Below are 19,076 nucleotides of genomic sequence, written 5' to 3' on the forward strand. Positions count from 1 at the left end.
TAGTGATTGTGTCAGCCAAAACTTTTCCATCAAATTTCTATTTTATTTTTTTAATGGTGTGTTTTACTCCTTTAATCTTCCTTAATCATTTCTGCACAGTTTGGCACTTAAACTCTCTATCTTTCTGCACACTTTCTTCAAGCTTTTGCTGGATGTTTGATATACTATATAAGCACCTTTTTTGTTGTTGTTTTGCTGCTGTTTCTTTTTCAGAATTAATTGTATGTATGTTGGCTGCTTGCAGACTATATTGATGTGGCATTATGTTATGTGTTGTAAGACGATGCAAATTTAATGACCTCATTTCTAAAATGTACATCCTCAACCTTTCTGCTAAACTTGTCCTCTAAATGTATTTTCAAAATAAATAATGTAAACATTAACTTTTAAATTAATCTTATATTATTCAATTTCCATGGACATGTTATGAAAATTTCCCAACATGAAAATAAATGCTAAACATGAATATTTATTAATTGCATTTTGAGTTAAGTCTTTCCTAAATTCTTAATACAAAATAAAAATAAAATAAATAATTTTTTTCCCAAAAAAGTTATCAGAAGAGGAGAAACTAATTTTGCTGTTGTTATATTATATATATATATATATATATATTCATTTTTAATATTAACTGACTTAAAACCCGAGAATTATAACAAAATGAGATTTATTTGAAAATGCAACATGTTTCGTCGAGATTGACTTCATCAGGCGTTAAGAACATAGAAAGATATTAAAAGACACTGAAAATAACATTGAGACACTCTAAAGCTGTGCAATTATAAAGTTATAATATTCGACTGTGAATTACAGTTATTATGAACTTGAGCTATAGTCCGTGTTAAAGTTCTATTGTTGTACACTTGTGCGTGTGTGGAACCGCACGATCTCCAGTATCTGATAGTAGAGCTGAAAGAGTCAGGCAAATATATATATATATATATATATATATATATATATACACATGCTTAAGTTTCTGTATACATTGAAATTTCGTTTTCCTGAAGATTTCATTTTGGATAACTGTGATATGAAATTGTATTAATTTCTCCCTTCTGTTATGTCCTGGGTGATTACATAATTCTTCTGTGAATTACAGAAAAAAAAATGGATGGGAAGTCTATCTACAATAAAAATCTTAAGAAAAGTTGATTTAAAAAATAAAAAATTCTCCAAAAATACAAAAAATATTTTTTCTCTCTAATTTCATTGTTATAATTTAATTTTAAAAGATATCACTACAAAACTAGTTTTCATATTCATAATAAATATAGATGTAGACTGTAGCAATTTTTTTTAAGTTTTTTAAATATAACTTGGTCAGAAAGTAAGTTGTGCTGTGCATTATGTGAGATTGAAGCAACTGATGCAATGTTGGCTTTGTAATACACCCATACATACAGCCAAGTTATTGAGATACTTCATGTACAAACTTTTCTTTGCTCACATTTAAGTAAAGGATTAAAATGAATATAATTTCTTGGATTTCGAATGGTACAATAAGCAATGGTTGTATAAAGTGTACATGACTTTACATATAGATGTGTGTGCATAAATCATAGTAAGAATCTGTTGTTTTTGTTCAATTGTAAAGAATGCCTTCTTAAACTTACACCTGAAAGTTTTTATGGTGAGACACATTGATAAGTCATATTATGGTTGATTTATTTTTAGCTGTATGATATTATTCTGGTTCTACCATGAAATCAGAAAACACCATGGAACCTCTCCATTAAATAGTACAAAGTGACTTTAATTTCTTTTCTGTCCACTTTCACATCACCTCTCAAGTAGTGCATTTGATGCTTCTATCACTCTCCATGCAGGGGGAAAAAAATACTTCTCACTTTCCTATGTCTTTGCAACTTACAAGATGGAATGGCCTCTTGTCATTATTATTATATAGGTATCTCTATGGAGGCCAGAGATTTGTGGAATATCCCCACTAACTTTTATACACATAAAACTTATCATGCCTCTCCTTAAACTTATTCACTGACAGGGCACTCACAGCCAATTCTGGCATTCCATTCACCACTCTCCATGCAAAAAAATGTAGTTTTTACACCCTTACTAACCACACTCTTACACAACTTCCATGGATGAGAGATTGACAAAGTTCTCTCTCTCTGTCAATCTTAGAAAACCCTTTATCTTATTAGTTTCTGTCATGTCCCCTCTTTTCCATGTATCAAATAAACTTGGCTACTCATACCTTCAACCTATTCTCATAGGGAGCAGTCCACAGATATATCACCAGCTTGGTCACTTGTCTCTGAATCCACTCTACCACCTCCTGATCCTAAGAAACTGATCTGAACAATTCTTGTGCATGTTGGTCAAGATATGACTAAATCATTGTCTTATAAAAGGGGATAATAACCTCCTTATCTGTTAGCATATTTTTGAACATTTGAGCTGTTGCAATATATCCTCTGGACTTGTCCAACTCTTTGTCCACCATTATTCCCAAGTCTGTAGCCTCAAATTTTGTGTAGTCCAGTACCATCAATTTCATATGCAGTATGTAACCTTTTCAACCCAAAGAGGCATAACTTCACATTTTGTAACATTGAATTGACAATCATTATCTGGCACCCACAATGCCAATTTATTTAAATCATCCTGCTGGACATCTTTGTCATATTTATCAACTGTTGCTCTCCCCAGTTTTGCATCATTGGCAAACAACTGAATATCCCCTTTTAAATGTTTTAAAAGCATAGCTTTACAAATTAGAGAACCCTGATTTATTCCACTAGTCATCCTCATTCTTCAAGATTTCACACCACTACTACTACTACACTCTGTTGTCTGTCAGCCACTCCCCCATCCATGATACCAACTTCATATCTCTTCCCATTGCTCCAACTTTTGTAATAGTATTCCATGCGGTATTCTGTCAAATGCCTTTGCAAAGTCTAGCAGTATCATGATGTAGCCATTAAATTACTAAGGCAGCACATAGCTTTTACAAAGCTATGCTGCCCACTATAGAGTATCATATCCCTATCCACCCACTGTTGAATTTTGATTTTAACAATACTTTAACCACCACTCCTGAGATATTAATCAATCTGTAATTTGCTACTTCTGTCTTGGAGCCACCTTTTTTTTTTTTGTAATTGAATTATCTTAACGTGCTTTCCACTCACTTGGGGCATTTGCCAGAGCTGAGACTTAGAACAAACAATTTTATTAAAAGCAATGTACATTCACATAATACACAGGCTGACGTGCCATCCAGTCCCACTGCTGTATTGACATAGATACTTTTCAATATGCTAAGACCTCTACTCATCTACCTCAATTTTGACATGAGTCTCTGTCACATCAGCAACTGCAAAATCTCCACCTTGATGATATGCCTTTACAAAGTGATCACTCAACAATTCAACTCTATCTTTTGTCTCTGTCACATTCCTGCCATCGGCATTGAATAAAGTCATCCTTCCAAAGTCATTTTTCATCTTACTTGCTAATAATGAAAATACTTTTTTGGATTTACTTTGGCCTGATTAGCTAATTTTCTCTCATAATTCTGATTTGGCCTTTTTGCTTGCGCTTTGTGCTCATGAATATGCTGATCACCTTGTTCTTTATATTCCCTCCATAATGTTTTCTCTCTCTCTCTTTTTATTTTTATTTTTTTGCAGCATTTACACTTTTACTGTAATCATCCATTATCCCCACACACACACACACACACACACTTGCACTCAGAAAACACCACTTCACATGTACTACCGACATTCTTTCCTTGTACTTTTCCATGCCACGGTACTGCTCTGAGATTCCTAAGTCTGTCATAATTACCATCTTTATATATTCCCATAATTACCAGCTTTATAAATTCAATAACCCATTTCTTGACAGAGAATTCCACATGTTTAACACAAAACAACACTGTATGATCACTTTCCCCAATTGGAGGAAGAATCTTTACCTTGGTTATGGATGTGTCTCCTGATCCTATCCCTCTCAAACCTTTGGTCTTCTCTATGATGTGCTGTTTCGACTAATTATCCCTTAACAACTATATAAATTCCACTTCCATCTTGTTCACTATGTCCCCTTTCCTCCCTCCATTCTATGTCCCCATAGATACTTGGCCTGCACTCATTATGCTAATCTGATGCTGCATGGCATCTATTATCATCCTGTGGGTCCCCTGGTTTATAACAGCAACCAATAAAATCGCTGCTTCATCTTCTTTCCACTGGACTATGTAAATTACCTTCCTTCATGACCCATGTTTTGCAGTTCTGGTGTTTTTTTTTTTTTTTTTTTTGCCTGCCTCTGCAGATTATAAAAAAAAAAAAAAAAAATTATGTTGCAGGTAACAAAATGAATTAAGTGTAAATTAATTCATCTACTTCAAACTAATTTGAATATATTCAATCTACTGTGATTGAATATATCTGAAGTTCAGAAATGACCAGACATGACCTGATCAAAGCTTTATACAGTTTAATTCCCATCCTCTTACCTCCCTGATCAGTGTGCTCCTCAATATTGCAGGAATTTTCTGAGCTGTCTTGCAACCTTTGCAATATATTCTCTGAACTTCAAATTTCTATCTACCATCACATCAGAATATGCTGCTTTCTCCACTTCTACCAATATAGTTCTACCAAGGGAGAGTATGCAGTCTTCTATCTTTCGATCCCAAATTTCAAAAGTTTACGTTTAGCCATTTTAAATGGATATTCCCATTCATTTGCTCATTCTTCCTCTTATTCAAATCTCTCTGAAGAGCTGTATCATCAGCACTATTATTCCCAAGCTTCACATCATCTACAAACAACTGATCATATGGAACCCTATCAAATGCCGCTGCATAATCTAGAAAGAATGAGAGAGAGAGAGAGAGAGAGAGAATGTCTTTCAATCATCTTCTGTTCTTGTTGAAAGTCTTCCGGATCACTAAAACAAGAATGCCTTTTAGCAAATCTATATTGCCCTCATTTTTCTAATTCTGTTTAGGAGCACTTACCAAATTATTTTTTTTTTTAAATCTTAACAGCCATAGGAGAAATGCAAACCAATCTATAATTTGATATTTACATTCTGCTGCCACCCTTTTATGCTATGGCACCACCTTACACTCCTTTCCATTAAACAGCCATGCCAGTGGCATGGTCAGTTTCTTATCATACTCCTTTAAAATGTGGTAAAATCCTCCTTTTGCCTTTTAGTGAACTTTTCAACTGCAAATGCATAACAGCCAGATTAGTGGCATTGTCAGTTCCTTAACATACTTGCTTAAAACAGCTCTGAATTCAGAATACATCATCGTCATTCACTTCTAATCATTTAATCCAGTGTTTTGAGTAGTAACTTCAAAAAAGTGAAAAATATTATTCAGTAAGAAGTTTTTGTTGGTTTGTTATTTTCTTTTGTCTCAATTTTTAAAACATTCTGTTGATTATTAATTTCAAGCTTAATTTGCAAATTTGAATGCATATATCTGATTTGGCTTTTTGTCTCTTCATGAATGTGAAGAATGTTTTGTTCTTTGACCTTTCCCTATTATTTTTTTCCTAGAATATGATTATTCTAATATCACATAAGCTGTTCTAGTAAAGGTAGAATCAAAGTACAGTTTTATTGTTAATAAAATCATATATCAATTTATGCTTTAAAAATTAATGTCATTTAAATAAAGAATCTAATGTCATTTGAAACTTTTGTCTTATATGCCTTCTTAACTACAACCGTGATCAAATTCATTAGTTGATTTGTTATCACTGTTACTGAAATCCATCAGACTCTCTGATATGTTCATTTCAATTTTGGCATGTATTTTGTGGAATATGCTTCTGCACCTTCATCATTTAATAAAAACTTCATTGTTTTAATTGGTAATTAGCAGGTCTTCTGTTATTATCATTGCTATTGTAGCATCATCCACCTTAACAAAATCTTTAAATTCTCAATAATCAAATGCATTTCACGTGCCCTTCAGTTTCTTTCATTTCTCGCTGTCCCAATTGCATTCATTTGCATATCCTGTTAAAGTCTCACTAGTGCTGAGACATTTATTTGATATATGTAATTTATTTCTCACAGGATAAATGTGCTTTAATGCTCATTGACCAAATTTTATTTGAAGTTAATATGCTTATCTAGATACAAGAGTCTATTAAGAGAATATTATATACTTCATATAAATGAAACTTCCTATATTCTCAATTTGTATTAGATTAACATAAATCTACTGTAATATAATAACACACCCTAACTCAACATCACCAGAGTTCAAGATCGGTACTATAACCTACAAGCCTGAATGGCAAAGAAATGGAGCTAGCTGAGGAATTAGATAAGTACCAGATCGATATAATAGGGGTGACTGAAACAAAAAAGACAAAAACTGGTGAGATCTTTCTGAACAATAAATACAAAATGTTATATTCAGGAAATGACAATCAAGTAAAAGAAGGAGTAGCCATAGTATTCAACACAAAATACGAGGCTAATCTTCTTGAATGGCAGGCAGTCTCAAGTAGAGTGATGTGGGCAAATATCAGAATGGGGAATTGGACAATGAGACTTATTTGTGCCTATGGTCCCACAGAAGGTTCTACTAAGGTAGAAGTGGAGGAATTTTTTGATGCTTTAGAAAAAGCAACTGATGCAATGAAAAGGAAAAGTTGGTCCTTGTTGGGGATCTAAATGGCAGAGTAGGAAATGATTGTCAAACATACAAAAACATTTTGGGAAAATTTGGAGAAAAGAGCAAAGCTAATAATAATGGCAAATACCTGTTGGATTTCTGTTCAGGACATGGACTGGTTATTACTAACACCATGTTCCAACATAAAAATGTGCACAAATTCACATGGAGAGAAGAGGCAAGGAATAAGAAAAGTCTCATTGACTATGTTATTGTTGATAGTGATGTTTTCTCCCTGGTGCAGGACACCAGAATGTACAGAGGATTTGAAATTGGAAGTGATCACTATTTAGTCTTGAGCAGGATAAAATAATATCATATTGAAAAGAATAACATGTAAGAAAGTTTTAAAGTGAATAAAAGTTGAGCAGCTCTCAGATGTGAACTGTAGACTAAAACACACACAGATTATTGAAGAAAAAATGAAAGAGCTTCAGAACAGGAACCAAACCTTGGAGATTCAGTGGCAAGCCTTGAAGAAAACCCAATTGATTCAGCCAGAGAGGTTGTCTGCAAGGATAGAAAAATCAGAACTCATGGTGGGCACAGGAAGTTAAAGAGGCAGTAAAGGAAAAGAAGAAAGCTTCTCAAAAGTTCCTGGCCAATAAGTCAGCTTGTGCTCTTAGAGAATACAGAGACAAATGAAAGAAAGCTAAACACTCTGTAAAACTAGCTAAACAAAAGTCATGGGAGGACTTTGGCAAGAACATAGAAAATAAATATCAAGAAGGTGGTAAGATATTCTGGAGGTTGTTGAAGAAGCTGCTTAGAAATGGAGTAAAGAGTGCTGTAAAAGGAGTTAGAGATGATGAAGGTTACATGAAAACAGGAGAAAAAGATATCCTTAAAGTATACAGTAATTACTTCGAAAAATTACTAAATGAAACAAGCAGTGATACCACAGTGGTAAAAAACACTCAACAGGCATTCAGTCAGGAATACATATCCATACTTGAAGTAGAAAAAGCCATCAAAGGCTTGAAATGTGGAAAGGCAGCAGGAGTAAATGATATTAGACCAGAAATGCTGAAATATGGTGGTATAAAAGTCTTACAGTGGCTGCACTGCATAGTTCAGAAAGCCTGGACAGAGGGACGAATTCCCAATGATTGGAGTAGAGCTCTCATAGTACCCATATATAAAAAGGGAAATTAAACTGAATGCGGGAATTACAGGGGTATTTCCCTACTGAGTGTTCCTGGCAAGATCTATGCAAGCATACTTGAGAAACGGTTGAGAAGAATTGTGGAAGAAAAGATTGGTGAAGAACAAACTGGATTCAGGCCAAATAAAGGCTGTCAGGATCAGATCTTCACTTTACGACAAATATTCGAGAAAGCATGAGAATATAACAAAGATCTGTATTTAAGTTTTGTCGATCTGGAAAAGGCATATGACAAGGTGCCAAGAGAGAAGCTATTCAATACGCTGCAGTTATATGGTGTCAATGGGGCATTATATCAAGCAATACTTAGTCTTTATTTTAGTTGTAAGTCGGCAGTCAGAATTGAAGGAAGTGCAGGAAGATGGTTTAATGTTAAATCTGGTGTGAGACAAGGATGTACATTATCCCCTCTGTTATTCATTATCTATATGGATCACATTATGAATGAAAGTGGTATTAAACATGATATCAAAATTGGAGATGTTAATGTCAGCTCTTTGCTTTATGCAGACGATGTTATACTTGTAAATAAATCTGCTACAAGTCTGCAAGATACTCTGACTAAATTGAGTAGCTGTTGTAATAGATATGGTATGAAAGTCAGCAATAAAAAGACAAAGAATGAAAATAGGCAGAATCATTGAAAATGTCAACTGTGTTGTGAATGGAGAACCTGTGGAACAAGTAAAACATTTCAGCTACTTAGGCACGATTTTTTACTGAAGATGGTAAATTAAATATGGAAATAGACAACAGAATCAACAAAGCTGGTATGGTAGGAAGTCAATTGAATGAATTCATATGGAATAAGAGAGAAATTAGTCAGAACACTAAATTAGCTGTATACAAGACAGTGTTCAAACCAGTTTTAATTTATGGATCTGAGAGCTGGTTCAGAAGTAAAACACATGACCAAAGACTAGAGACTGCAGATATGAGAGTCCTGAGAAAGATTATAGGCGTGAACAGAAGGCAATATCATATTAAAAACGGGGATATTAGGAAAGAACTTGACATTGTCGGCATCCAAGAGTGCATTAGCAGAGCTAATCTCAGGTGGTATGATCACTTAAACAAAATGGGCGAGGAAAGATTAGCAAAACAAGTGTTCTCTGCCAGGTTGGCAGGAAAATGACCCAGAGGAAAGACCAAGATATAGGTGGATTGATATAGTACATTGTGCCTTAGATGATAGAAATATAAGATCTGATAATATTGGAGTCTTGACAAGTAACAGACTGATTTGGAAGAAAATTGTAGATAGGAAGTTAGTAATGATGTAAATTTTTCATGTAGTACTATCATATCCTGCCCTTGAAGGTACATGTCAGGAATTTGATGATGATGATGATGATGTAATATAATATTAAAGGCCTCATATTATGAGCTCTTGTCTTGTTAAAGGCATCAAAAACACATCAGGTTTGTTTCACTTTGAGTCTTTTCAAAACTTGTAATATAAATTTTAATTTTCAATAGCATACCCATTGTGTTCGACACTAATAGTGTCATCAAGTCATATTTCAAATTCTTTATACTTGTCTGTCTTCAACAGTTTTCTTCATCTTTTTCAGGAATCTTCTTTACTTTCCTAATTGTCTTTCCCCTTTTTTTTTTTTTTTTTTTAAATATAAATTGGTGTGATCAGAGTACTCTATTTCAGATTTCAGGTCACTCTATTTCCTGCAAGAACATATGGTAACATAATCAGACTTCATTGTTTCATGTATGTTGTATTTATGAAGTATTTTTATGTTTATAAACATAGTGTAAGTAATTACAAGTCTATATCTGATCTGTCCTATTCTGAGCACAGAGTCGATATTCATATACAATTATTATTAACTTTTCCCTATTCTCCAAATCTTCCCAAAGCATTACTGTATATTTTACTTATTTCATACTCTGTTCAGGCTGCCAGTAAGATCCAGCTTTTCCTTTCTCTCTGTCAGCTTCCCCTTTCTAATATCTTGGAAATTCCTCTATTTTTTTTTCCTTTTCTGAGACCACAGGCACAAATAAGCCATTATCCTTCCCATTTTGAAATTTCCCTCATCACTTTACTTGAAATGATTCCTGTTCTAGAGATTTATCTGCATATTTTCCGTTGAATAATTAGGTACGCTCTCCTTTCTATGATACTGTAAAAAATCATCTGTATTGTACTTATTATATAGAAATGCCTTACTTTTTAGTATTCTTTATCTCATTAACACCACTTATGACACAGTATATCTGTAATTCCTCTGCACATGCCTCATTTTTATTCATACTTATGTTGATTGTTCCTGTCTTCATTTCTGCTGAGGTTATTCCAAAGGATGATTATCACTCTCTTCTGGTTACATGACTTAAATATCAGGCATCTTGTGTAACTGGGCAATGTCCCATCTAGCATGACTTCTGATTATGTTTTACTTTCACAATGTCTATATCATTTCTACCAGTAAAGAAAACAATACCAGTTGAGTTCCAAATTGTTGGCACATCCTCTTTTGTTGATCATCAGATTAAATACTTAGCAATTAGGCACATCACAGTGAAAGAGTTGAGTAAACATTGGTTTAGAAGCCACATTCCATATAGTTCATGTGCAGATTTTTTTATTTTTTCAGTTATATATATAGTTTTGACTCTTAAGTGATCCTTCGGATTTTATAATTATTTTGTAGGGAAATTGATATAATTAGTATTCTCAGTTTACAAAATCAAGACTTATATTTGACAAAACTCTACTCTCCCCATAAATACCATATTACTGACCACCCATTCCTGAATTCTGCATTTTACCTGCTTCTCCAATGTCTTAATCACCACTCCCAAGACCACTTATAATTTATAGATTATAAGTGGTCTTATAATCAATCTATAGACCACTGACTGGTCTATAAATTGATACCTCTGTCTTGGAACCTTCTTTATGCAACAGAACTATTTTATCCTCTTTCCACTCTCCTGGCACTTTCCCAGAGCCAAGACATAAATTAAAGCAGCTTGGTAGCAAAGATGCAAATTCCATTGCACATTCTGATATCGCATCTCATTTCATGGCTGTAATTGCATTAAGGTTCTGTAACATCCCATGTATCTCTAGTTTATCACATTCTGTTCTCAGGTCAGTCAGTGTCATATCTGGCTCTGCTATGTCCATCCCAATGTACATACTTGCAAAATGATCTCCATGTTTAAATTTCCATAGCTGTTGCTATTATTCATGTTGAAGTTTCTGGAATAGAAAACTGCATAGACATAGAAACATGCTGGCATAGATATGGAGTGCAAATAAATAATTTTCTTGCTAAAATTAGTTATTTACAGCTGATGTTTCGCTAGATTAGGCTAGCATTATTGGAGGCAATTTAACACTTCATCTGGTGTGCCTTTGATGTAGGTGAGGTTTTGTTTTTTTTTTTTTTTGTTATATCCATTTTGTTGGAATGGTGTGAGTAGACCCTTTTGTTCCAGGTGCAGTGTGTATTTACTTGCTTATGGTAAATGGAATATATGAAAGATCCATCTGCTTGCCTTTTAACGAAATTATCCAAGAATGTGCTACCTAAGATCCACTAACTTGAAGCTCAATTGCACCCCATCATTAATGCCATAAATTGTCCCACCTATAAACAAGCAAAACACTTGGGAACTGAATTAAAAAAAAAAAAATGGTAATACATTGTCTTCCATAAAAAAAAAAAAAAACTCAATTCACTTTAAAACCACTATGCAAAACCTTCAATGTGTCATCTTTCTTTACAAATTTTCCAGTAGATGATAGATTAGTTCTGTCCAAAATACATCCTTCAGACATCTGCAAATTCTTTAAGCATTGTCTTAAATCAGAGTATTTTAGCTGGAACAACCAGCTCTTTAAATAAATTGAATGTGTAGCAATGTGCTCTCCGATTTCACCCCTATTATGGACTTATACATGGAATCATATTGAATCTTTGGCACTTAATTCCCCCATCCCCAAGCCCAAAGTATGGTTGAGCTATATAGATGATGTCTTCAACAGGCTCTGTCTAACTTTTTACATTTCCTCAATAATATCCATCCTTGTATTAGTTTCACTGTACAAGAAGAGAAAGAAGGAACACTTGCATCCTTCAATACTCTAGTTGCAAAACAAACAAATGGGTCTTTCATATGTTCCATTTACCATAAGCCAATGCATAGGCAGATGCCTACATGTCACTTCATGCCACCATGTAGCCCAGAAACTTGGAATTTTCAAACCTTTGGCCTCCAGGGGAGAGCAAATTTCTTCCTCATGACCAGCACTGCACATGGAACAACAGAATCTACTTACATCATTCAAACAAAATGGTTGCAACAAACAAAAAAAAACTTGCCAAACTCCTTATTTTTAAAAGAACAAATCTCCCCCCCCTCAAATAAAAAAGACAGACTATACATACAGTATATCTTTACCCTATGCACACAGATAAACTGTGCTCCCTCCTAACTCGACATGGAATCAGAACTGTATACAAACCTCGAAACAAAATTCCCACCTGCCTAAGACAAATGAAGGATTGATTTGTCTTAGGCAGGTGGAAATTATGTATATATGTATATATATATATATATATCTTTGTTTGTTTTCTGATATTTTCTTTACTAAATAGAATCTAAACTATTTTGTATTCCTGATAAGTAACATATAAGTGTATTAACTCTGATCGGTTTTTTTAAAGTGGATCACAAATAAAATATCTCTTCATTAAATAGAAGCTAACTCCATGAATAGAAATAGAAGCTAACTTTATCTTCATTAAATAGAATCTGAGCTGTTTTCTACTCCAAATGAATAATATTTAAATATATTATCTCTGATCAGTTATTTTAAAAAATAATTTATTAAAAATCTAATGTTAGTGAATTTTGATTTTTAGCTATCCGCTCGGGTGACTACTACATGTTTGATGCATACTCAGATGAAGATATTGATCTAGAACTGTCAACTGCTTATAAACGTTCAGAAGAGGATGAGGATTCTGCAGAAGTAAAACAGCGTGGTCTGAATGCTGTATGTTTATTGTCAAATTCAACAACTTAAAATAATTAAATATATTTTTTGTATGTTTTTTTTCATGTTAATTTCTTAAAGGCATCATTCAATGGCTTTCTGTTGAAAATAGTTATTTCTTTGTCTTTCATAAATTTTAAAATACAGAATTATCTGTTTTGTTATTGATAAATTCAGTTATGCCAAGTTGTCAGTTGTTTTTCATACTCATTGGTACTTTTAGGAACAAAAGGACAATGAGAATGATATAATAATTTAATTATTATTTCCTGTAATTTTCCAAATCCAAACAGAAATAATCAGGGAAGAAAATATGTGCATGCAGAAAAATAATGCTTTTTGTCTGTTTTCACTTTAAAGTGCTAATTTTCTTTTATTGCTTTCAATTTGGCAGGTTAATGATATTCAGTTTAATTTATAACTGAATTACAGGTGGTTGAATATTAGCCCTAACGATTCTTATAATATTGAGTAGTTAGTAATTCAACAGTATTTGGTGCAAGAGTGACTGGTGTGATTCATGATACATAATAGCAAAGACAGCAGGTCACCTAGCCTGCTGAAGTTACTAATCAACTAAAACCATATAATTTTGACCCCCCCCCCCCATATATATATATATATATATATGGACTACTTAAAATTCATAAACAGAATGTACCATTGTGCCCAATTGTAGATACTATTGCACAAAAATACAAATTGCCAAATATTTAGCAAATATACTGAAAACACTCCCACACAGCCCACTTTAAAGTCATTTAAAGTATTGAAATCCTGACACTCCAACTTACTGACATTATGGTCAGTTTTGATGTCTCATCTCTGTTCACCAATTATTATTATTATTCAGACCTCCAAGGAGTCCAAAGACTCATTGCGGGAGGTCCTTCCTAGGAAACACAAGTCTATCAAGACTCATTGTGGGAGGTCCCTCCTAGTCTATCATACCACTCCTTAAAACTCATTGACCGTTCTCGCTCTCACCGCTCTATCAGGCAATTTATTCCATGATTTAACCACCCTCCATGCAAAGAAACCATTCCTCACCCTCTTGCTCACAGTTTCCTTTCGTAACTTCCAGGGATGGCCCCTTGTCATCACTCCTTCCCCTGTTCAACCAAGTGAAAGAACTCCCCAGTGTCAACCCTGTAACCACCTCACAACAGTTTAAAAGTCTCAATCATATCATCTTTGTCACTGTCCTACTTCTTTAGACCTTATTTAAGCTAAAAATCCTCCTGATGTTTCAGCTTTGTTTAAGTTCATAATTATCCCTGGCAATTTCATTTGGCAAGGAAAATTCTCACAAATAAATAGAGGGAGCAGCCATATGCTTACTCCTCCTCTGGCTAATTTCTTCATGGAAACATTTGAAGAGAAAGCTCTAATCCATTTGGCCACATGGCCTGAATACTCTCATCACACTTTTAGCACACCTAAACAATCAACATCTCAGGATCCAGTTCACATTAGAAAAAGAAAATGACAGCAGTCTCCCTTTCCTATACACTTTAATTGCACACTTGCCTGATGGATCCCCTGGCATTCTCTGTTTACTGAAACTCCTCCCCCCCCCACACACACACTGGTAGATACATTCACAGTCACCCTCCCCCAATAGTATGGGATTATTAAAACTTTATATAACAGGACTAAATTAATTAGTTCAGATAACAGTGCCCTCTCCACTGAACTTGACCATCTTCTCAAAACCTTAGCCAATGGCTGCAATTCCTCTCATATCCAAAAAATATTAAAACACCAAACCCACACACCCTTCCTACTCTCCAGAACAGAGATGATACCAAAGCTATCACTATTGAATATATATATATATATATATATATATATATATATATATATATATATATATATATAAGGCACATACGAAAAAGTAATAAAATCTTTAAAAATACAACCTTTCAACTACCTACCATATAATAAAATTAGCATCCCTTATCTGCTCCACCAAAGACAAACCACAGTTCTTAGACATACCAGGTGTTTACCAGGTCCATTGTAGTTATAAACTATTCTACTGTGGCCAAACAGGCAGGACAGTAAACATCAGAATTGCCGAACATAACAACTATATCCATTTCCATCACTACAGCCATTTGCTAACCATGCTTTAGACACCCAACATAGAATATGCTGAATAAAAAAAAAGCCACTCTTTCACAAACCAAATATAAATATGAAAGACTTTTCCTTAAACCTTTCTGCCTTAAAAAACTACCCTAACCTAACCTCAACAGATTTGATTGCTTGAAACCGCCGCGAATTTGGGAAGCTCTCATCCTCTGTACTTCAGCCCAGCAGCAAGGATCCTCGACTTAGCCTACTAGAGGCCACTATTTAGGAGTTTAGCCTACCTTCAATTGATGTGCTTCATCTTCATTACTTATTGTAGTGTCTGCATGCACATATATTTTGTTCCCTGATGATGGTAATTTCACTTTGCTGAAATATCAGAAGCATTAATTAAAGTTATTTTAGTTAATATATGAGTCTGGCATTTAATTTCCTTAAATATATTGCTATCAAGAGTTAAGATATAATCCTTACCATAGCATCTATTCTAATCACCCAATTGCAAAGCACATACAAGCTAAATATCTCCTTTTTTTCTTATACAATTCAGGCTATGGCCTTGCTGGGTATATACTCCACACTGCAGTTATTCAACTAGAGAGTGGAGTATATACCTCCCCCACCCCCATGCAAAGGTACAGCAGGCGGTAAAATAGTTTCTGAAGGTCAGTAGCACATGAGACTGAACCTGTTGGTAATACTTGGGGAGACTTCCTGATCATCTGGCAAGTAATCCAATATGGCTGGTGATGGAGGCTTAATGGAGCAAAACAGCACTGGGAAAGGATTAAAACAGATGTTTAATTCGTCTAGCATTTCACGTTAATTGCAGAAACATCTTGAGGGAGTACAATATAAAATCGCACTACAAGGTGGAACTCTGTGGACAAAAGTGTATAGCACCCACAGAGGTTGCCCTCTGTGGGTGCTATTCCATGCATTCTGTCCCTAGTAGGCCAACTTTACAGAAACAATGAACGCTATACGCACTAGAGAAAGTTGGGTGTTGGTCCTTAGGGGAATGGATAAGGATAGCCAGTGATATTTGAGGACAATGCAAATTTTGGCAATTTTTCTGGTGTGTTCCAGATATATGGAATAGTGATAGCATTACGATCAGGATTGCAAGGAAGGGATTAAATATTTTGTTGATTTTAGAAACTGAATTAGATATGAAGATATAGCATTATATGGCTGGGTTCTGCTGCAATACAGGCCTCAATGGAACAAAGATTGTTGCCTCTGTTGGTTAGTTTTTATTACACCATACTGTTGAGAGGGGGAGATGATGGGAAAGTTGGTGAATGTATCTGCCCACGTGGGTGGATTTTCTGTGAATTCTGAAGAAAGGTTACCATTAAGAAGATGTGTTAATAGAGTGTCTAAGAAGGCTAGACTATTGTTAGTTTCCTTTTCATCATAAAATGGATTCTGGAATGTTGGCTATTGAGGTGAAGGAGTAAAGAGTCTAATGTGTCTTAGCCATGAGGACAAATGAAAAACACATCATTTAACATATCTTAGCCAGATAAAAGACGTAAAGCGGAGATAAATCAAGAGTGCTTTTTTTTTTTTGAAATCTTCCTCACAAAAAAATTGGTGGGGCATGGAACCTATAGCAGTACCCTCTATTTGTAATTTTGTTCTTCCAAGACAAATAGCCATAATGGATGGCAAAGAGATCCATGATATCAGGAGGATGTCACAGAACTCTCGGTGAATTGGCCACCATCGTTCCTCCACTTTTCTTCTATGTATAATAAACACGAGCATCCACTGTTCAACTTCCATATAATGGTTTACCTCCACACTCATTAAACCAACTTGCCTACCTCTTCCTTTTTTCTTATGCTTCTCTCCTTTGGAGCAGTCTTCATACCATCATTCCTAATGCATACTACAATATCCTCTCCAAGAAACATATGAACAGATTATTTCTTCTCTCTGATCACTTGTCCATTCATGTCACTGTCATGTTAGGATGTGGAAAGCTCACGTGAATTGGTGAATTGATATTAAAAAAAAATTAATAAGTAGAATTCTCTGCATATGTTTCATTCACATACCATTTTGATATTTTGAACCTTATTCAGTAGCCAATTCCAGAAGCCAGGACCTCGTTGAGGGAATGCCCCTTGTAGATCATGCATTGCCTTGAGTACCTATGATACCATATTGAACCATATTAAATTGACACTTATTAACATTTACAAATAGAATCAATATTTGATGTAGAATCCAAGTCAGACATGAATTCTTTATATACACTGCTCAAATCAATTAGGAGATATTTTAGTTTCTGTTAGATAATTATAAATTTCTGCAAATAATTATAACTGTTGGGTACTTTATACATGGATAAATATTTCTTACTTATGGACAGGGTGTAATTGATGAGATATTGTTTAAATAATCAATATTTATTACAAATTTAACAAATTATACATTTTAGTGAAATAATTTTAACAAGAATATCCAAAAACGCTTTTTGTTAATTTGTAATAGGGTGCGGTCTCCATTAACAGCCAAAACAGCAATACATCTTGATTGCATGGACCGGATAAGATGATCAAACAGTTCTTGTGAGATATTTCCCCACTCTTCTGTGAGAACAATTCGAGCTCTTGAAGCGATTGTGGTAGCATAAGTCAAGCAGAAACGTGCCTACCTAAAGCATCCCTGGCATGTTCGATTGGATTACAATCCGGTGAACAGGCAAGCCAGCCCATTTGTTCAATACTCTTCTTCCTCAAACCACTCTTGTACCAAATTTTCATGGTGTGGACGAGCATTGTCATCCATAAAAATGAATTCTTGACCAATTGCAGCAGCATATGGATGAACTATAGGTTCCAAAATCTCATCGCGATGCCTTTTGGCTATTAAAGAACCGTTTCTGATAAAGATCAGTATGGCCACCTATACTTATTCCAGCCCATACCATCAAACTCCCACCTTGATGCTGGGGAGTCTTTCAAGAAGAAACAGTGGATTATTTCTTGTTCCACTTTCATGCCATATCAAGCTACGTTGGTTATCTGGTTGCAGACTGAACCTGGACTTGTCACTAAAACGTACACGATCCCAATCCACATTTGTCCAATTGCAGTGGTCCTGTGCCCAAATTCTTCAGGCTCTTTTGTGATTTGTAGTAAGTGGAATGCAAATCATTGTTCTTCAAGCACAAAAACCTGTGGCTTGAAGACAGTTTCAAACATTTCCCTTCTCCAGAAAGTGATTCCAAAGTTGTAAAATTAAATTACGCTTTGAGATACACGACATACTTGAGCTACAACTTGCTGCGTTTGTCCAGCTTCTAATTAACCAATGGCTCTCCAAGCCATGGATTCCAGGATATCATGTTGTTCTGCCATTTTTAACAAAATAAGTGGTAGGTGATACAAGTTTACAATTGAAATGATAATATTCACTGCGGAAGTGAGCGCAACAAGCCACACGTTTATACCCCCCCAAACACACATGCTAATATGGCTAAGACATGTTTCAACAAGTCATAACATGATTTTTTATGCAGTTGCGTGTTTTACACTGTTGTACATTAAGAATATTTTAAAATAAATGTATTACATTTGTAAATTATATTTATAACTTTATAATTTATGAGAAAACCAAAATATCTCCTACTTGTTTTGAGCAGTATAAAATATGTCCCTTAATACCAAAATCAACTTTACATCATCCAGACATAAATGGATATTTTCCTACCATCCATCTGCAATGACTCTAATATACAAGTTGAACAGCAGTGGCCCAAGAATGAATCCTGTGGTTCCCTACTGGTTGTCATTTTTTTTTTTTAAGACCATTATTTTCATTCTCTGTATGTCACTCTGATAAAAGTTATCCACTCTGCCATCTGTGTAAAAAAAAAAAAAATCTGTTTTGCATATCATCTCCTTTAAATTAAATTAAATTTAATTTAAAATTTTGTACAGGATATGATAGTCCTACATGAAAAATTTACATCATTATGAACTTCCTATTTACAATTTTCCTCCAAATAAATCTATTACCTGTCAAGGTTCCAACATTGTCAAATCTTATATTTCTATCTTCTAAGGCATTTTTTACCATATCAGTCCACC

The 19,076-nt window shown here is 34.5% G+C and overlaps 1 protein-coding gene across 3 annotated transcripts in view; it reads left to right on the top strand.

Moving 5' to 3' along the window:
* The window catches only part of Piezo (piezo type mechanosensitive ion channel component), a 1,325,935-nt gene that overhangs the window by 752,591 nt on the left and 554,268 nt on the right, over positions 1-19,076 (top strand). For all 3 annotated transcript variants that reach the window (XM_090398322.1, XM_090398324.1, XM_090398323.1), the window contains one exon: positions 12,740-12,873. In XM_090398322.1, the coding sequence (XP_090254448.1) occupies positions 12,740-12,873 (134 nt within the window). The remainder of the gene's footprint in view (positions 1-12,739; positions 12,874-19,076) is intronic.

The sequence above is a fragment of the Typopeltis vanoorti genome, chromosome 9 (genome assembly GCF_054136105.1).
Source record: "Typopeltis vanoorti isolate ZY-2024b chromosome 9, IOZ_Tvanoo_1.0, whole genome shotgun sequence".
NCBI classification, from domain to species: Eukaryota; Metazoa; Arthropoda; class Arachnida; order Uropygi; family Thelyphonidae; genus Typopeltis; species Typopeltis vanoorti.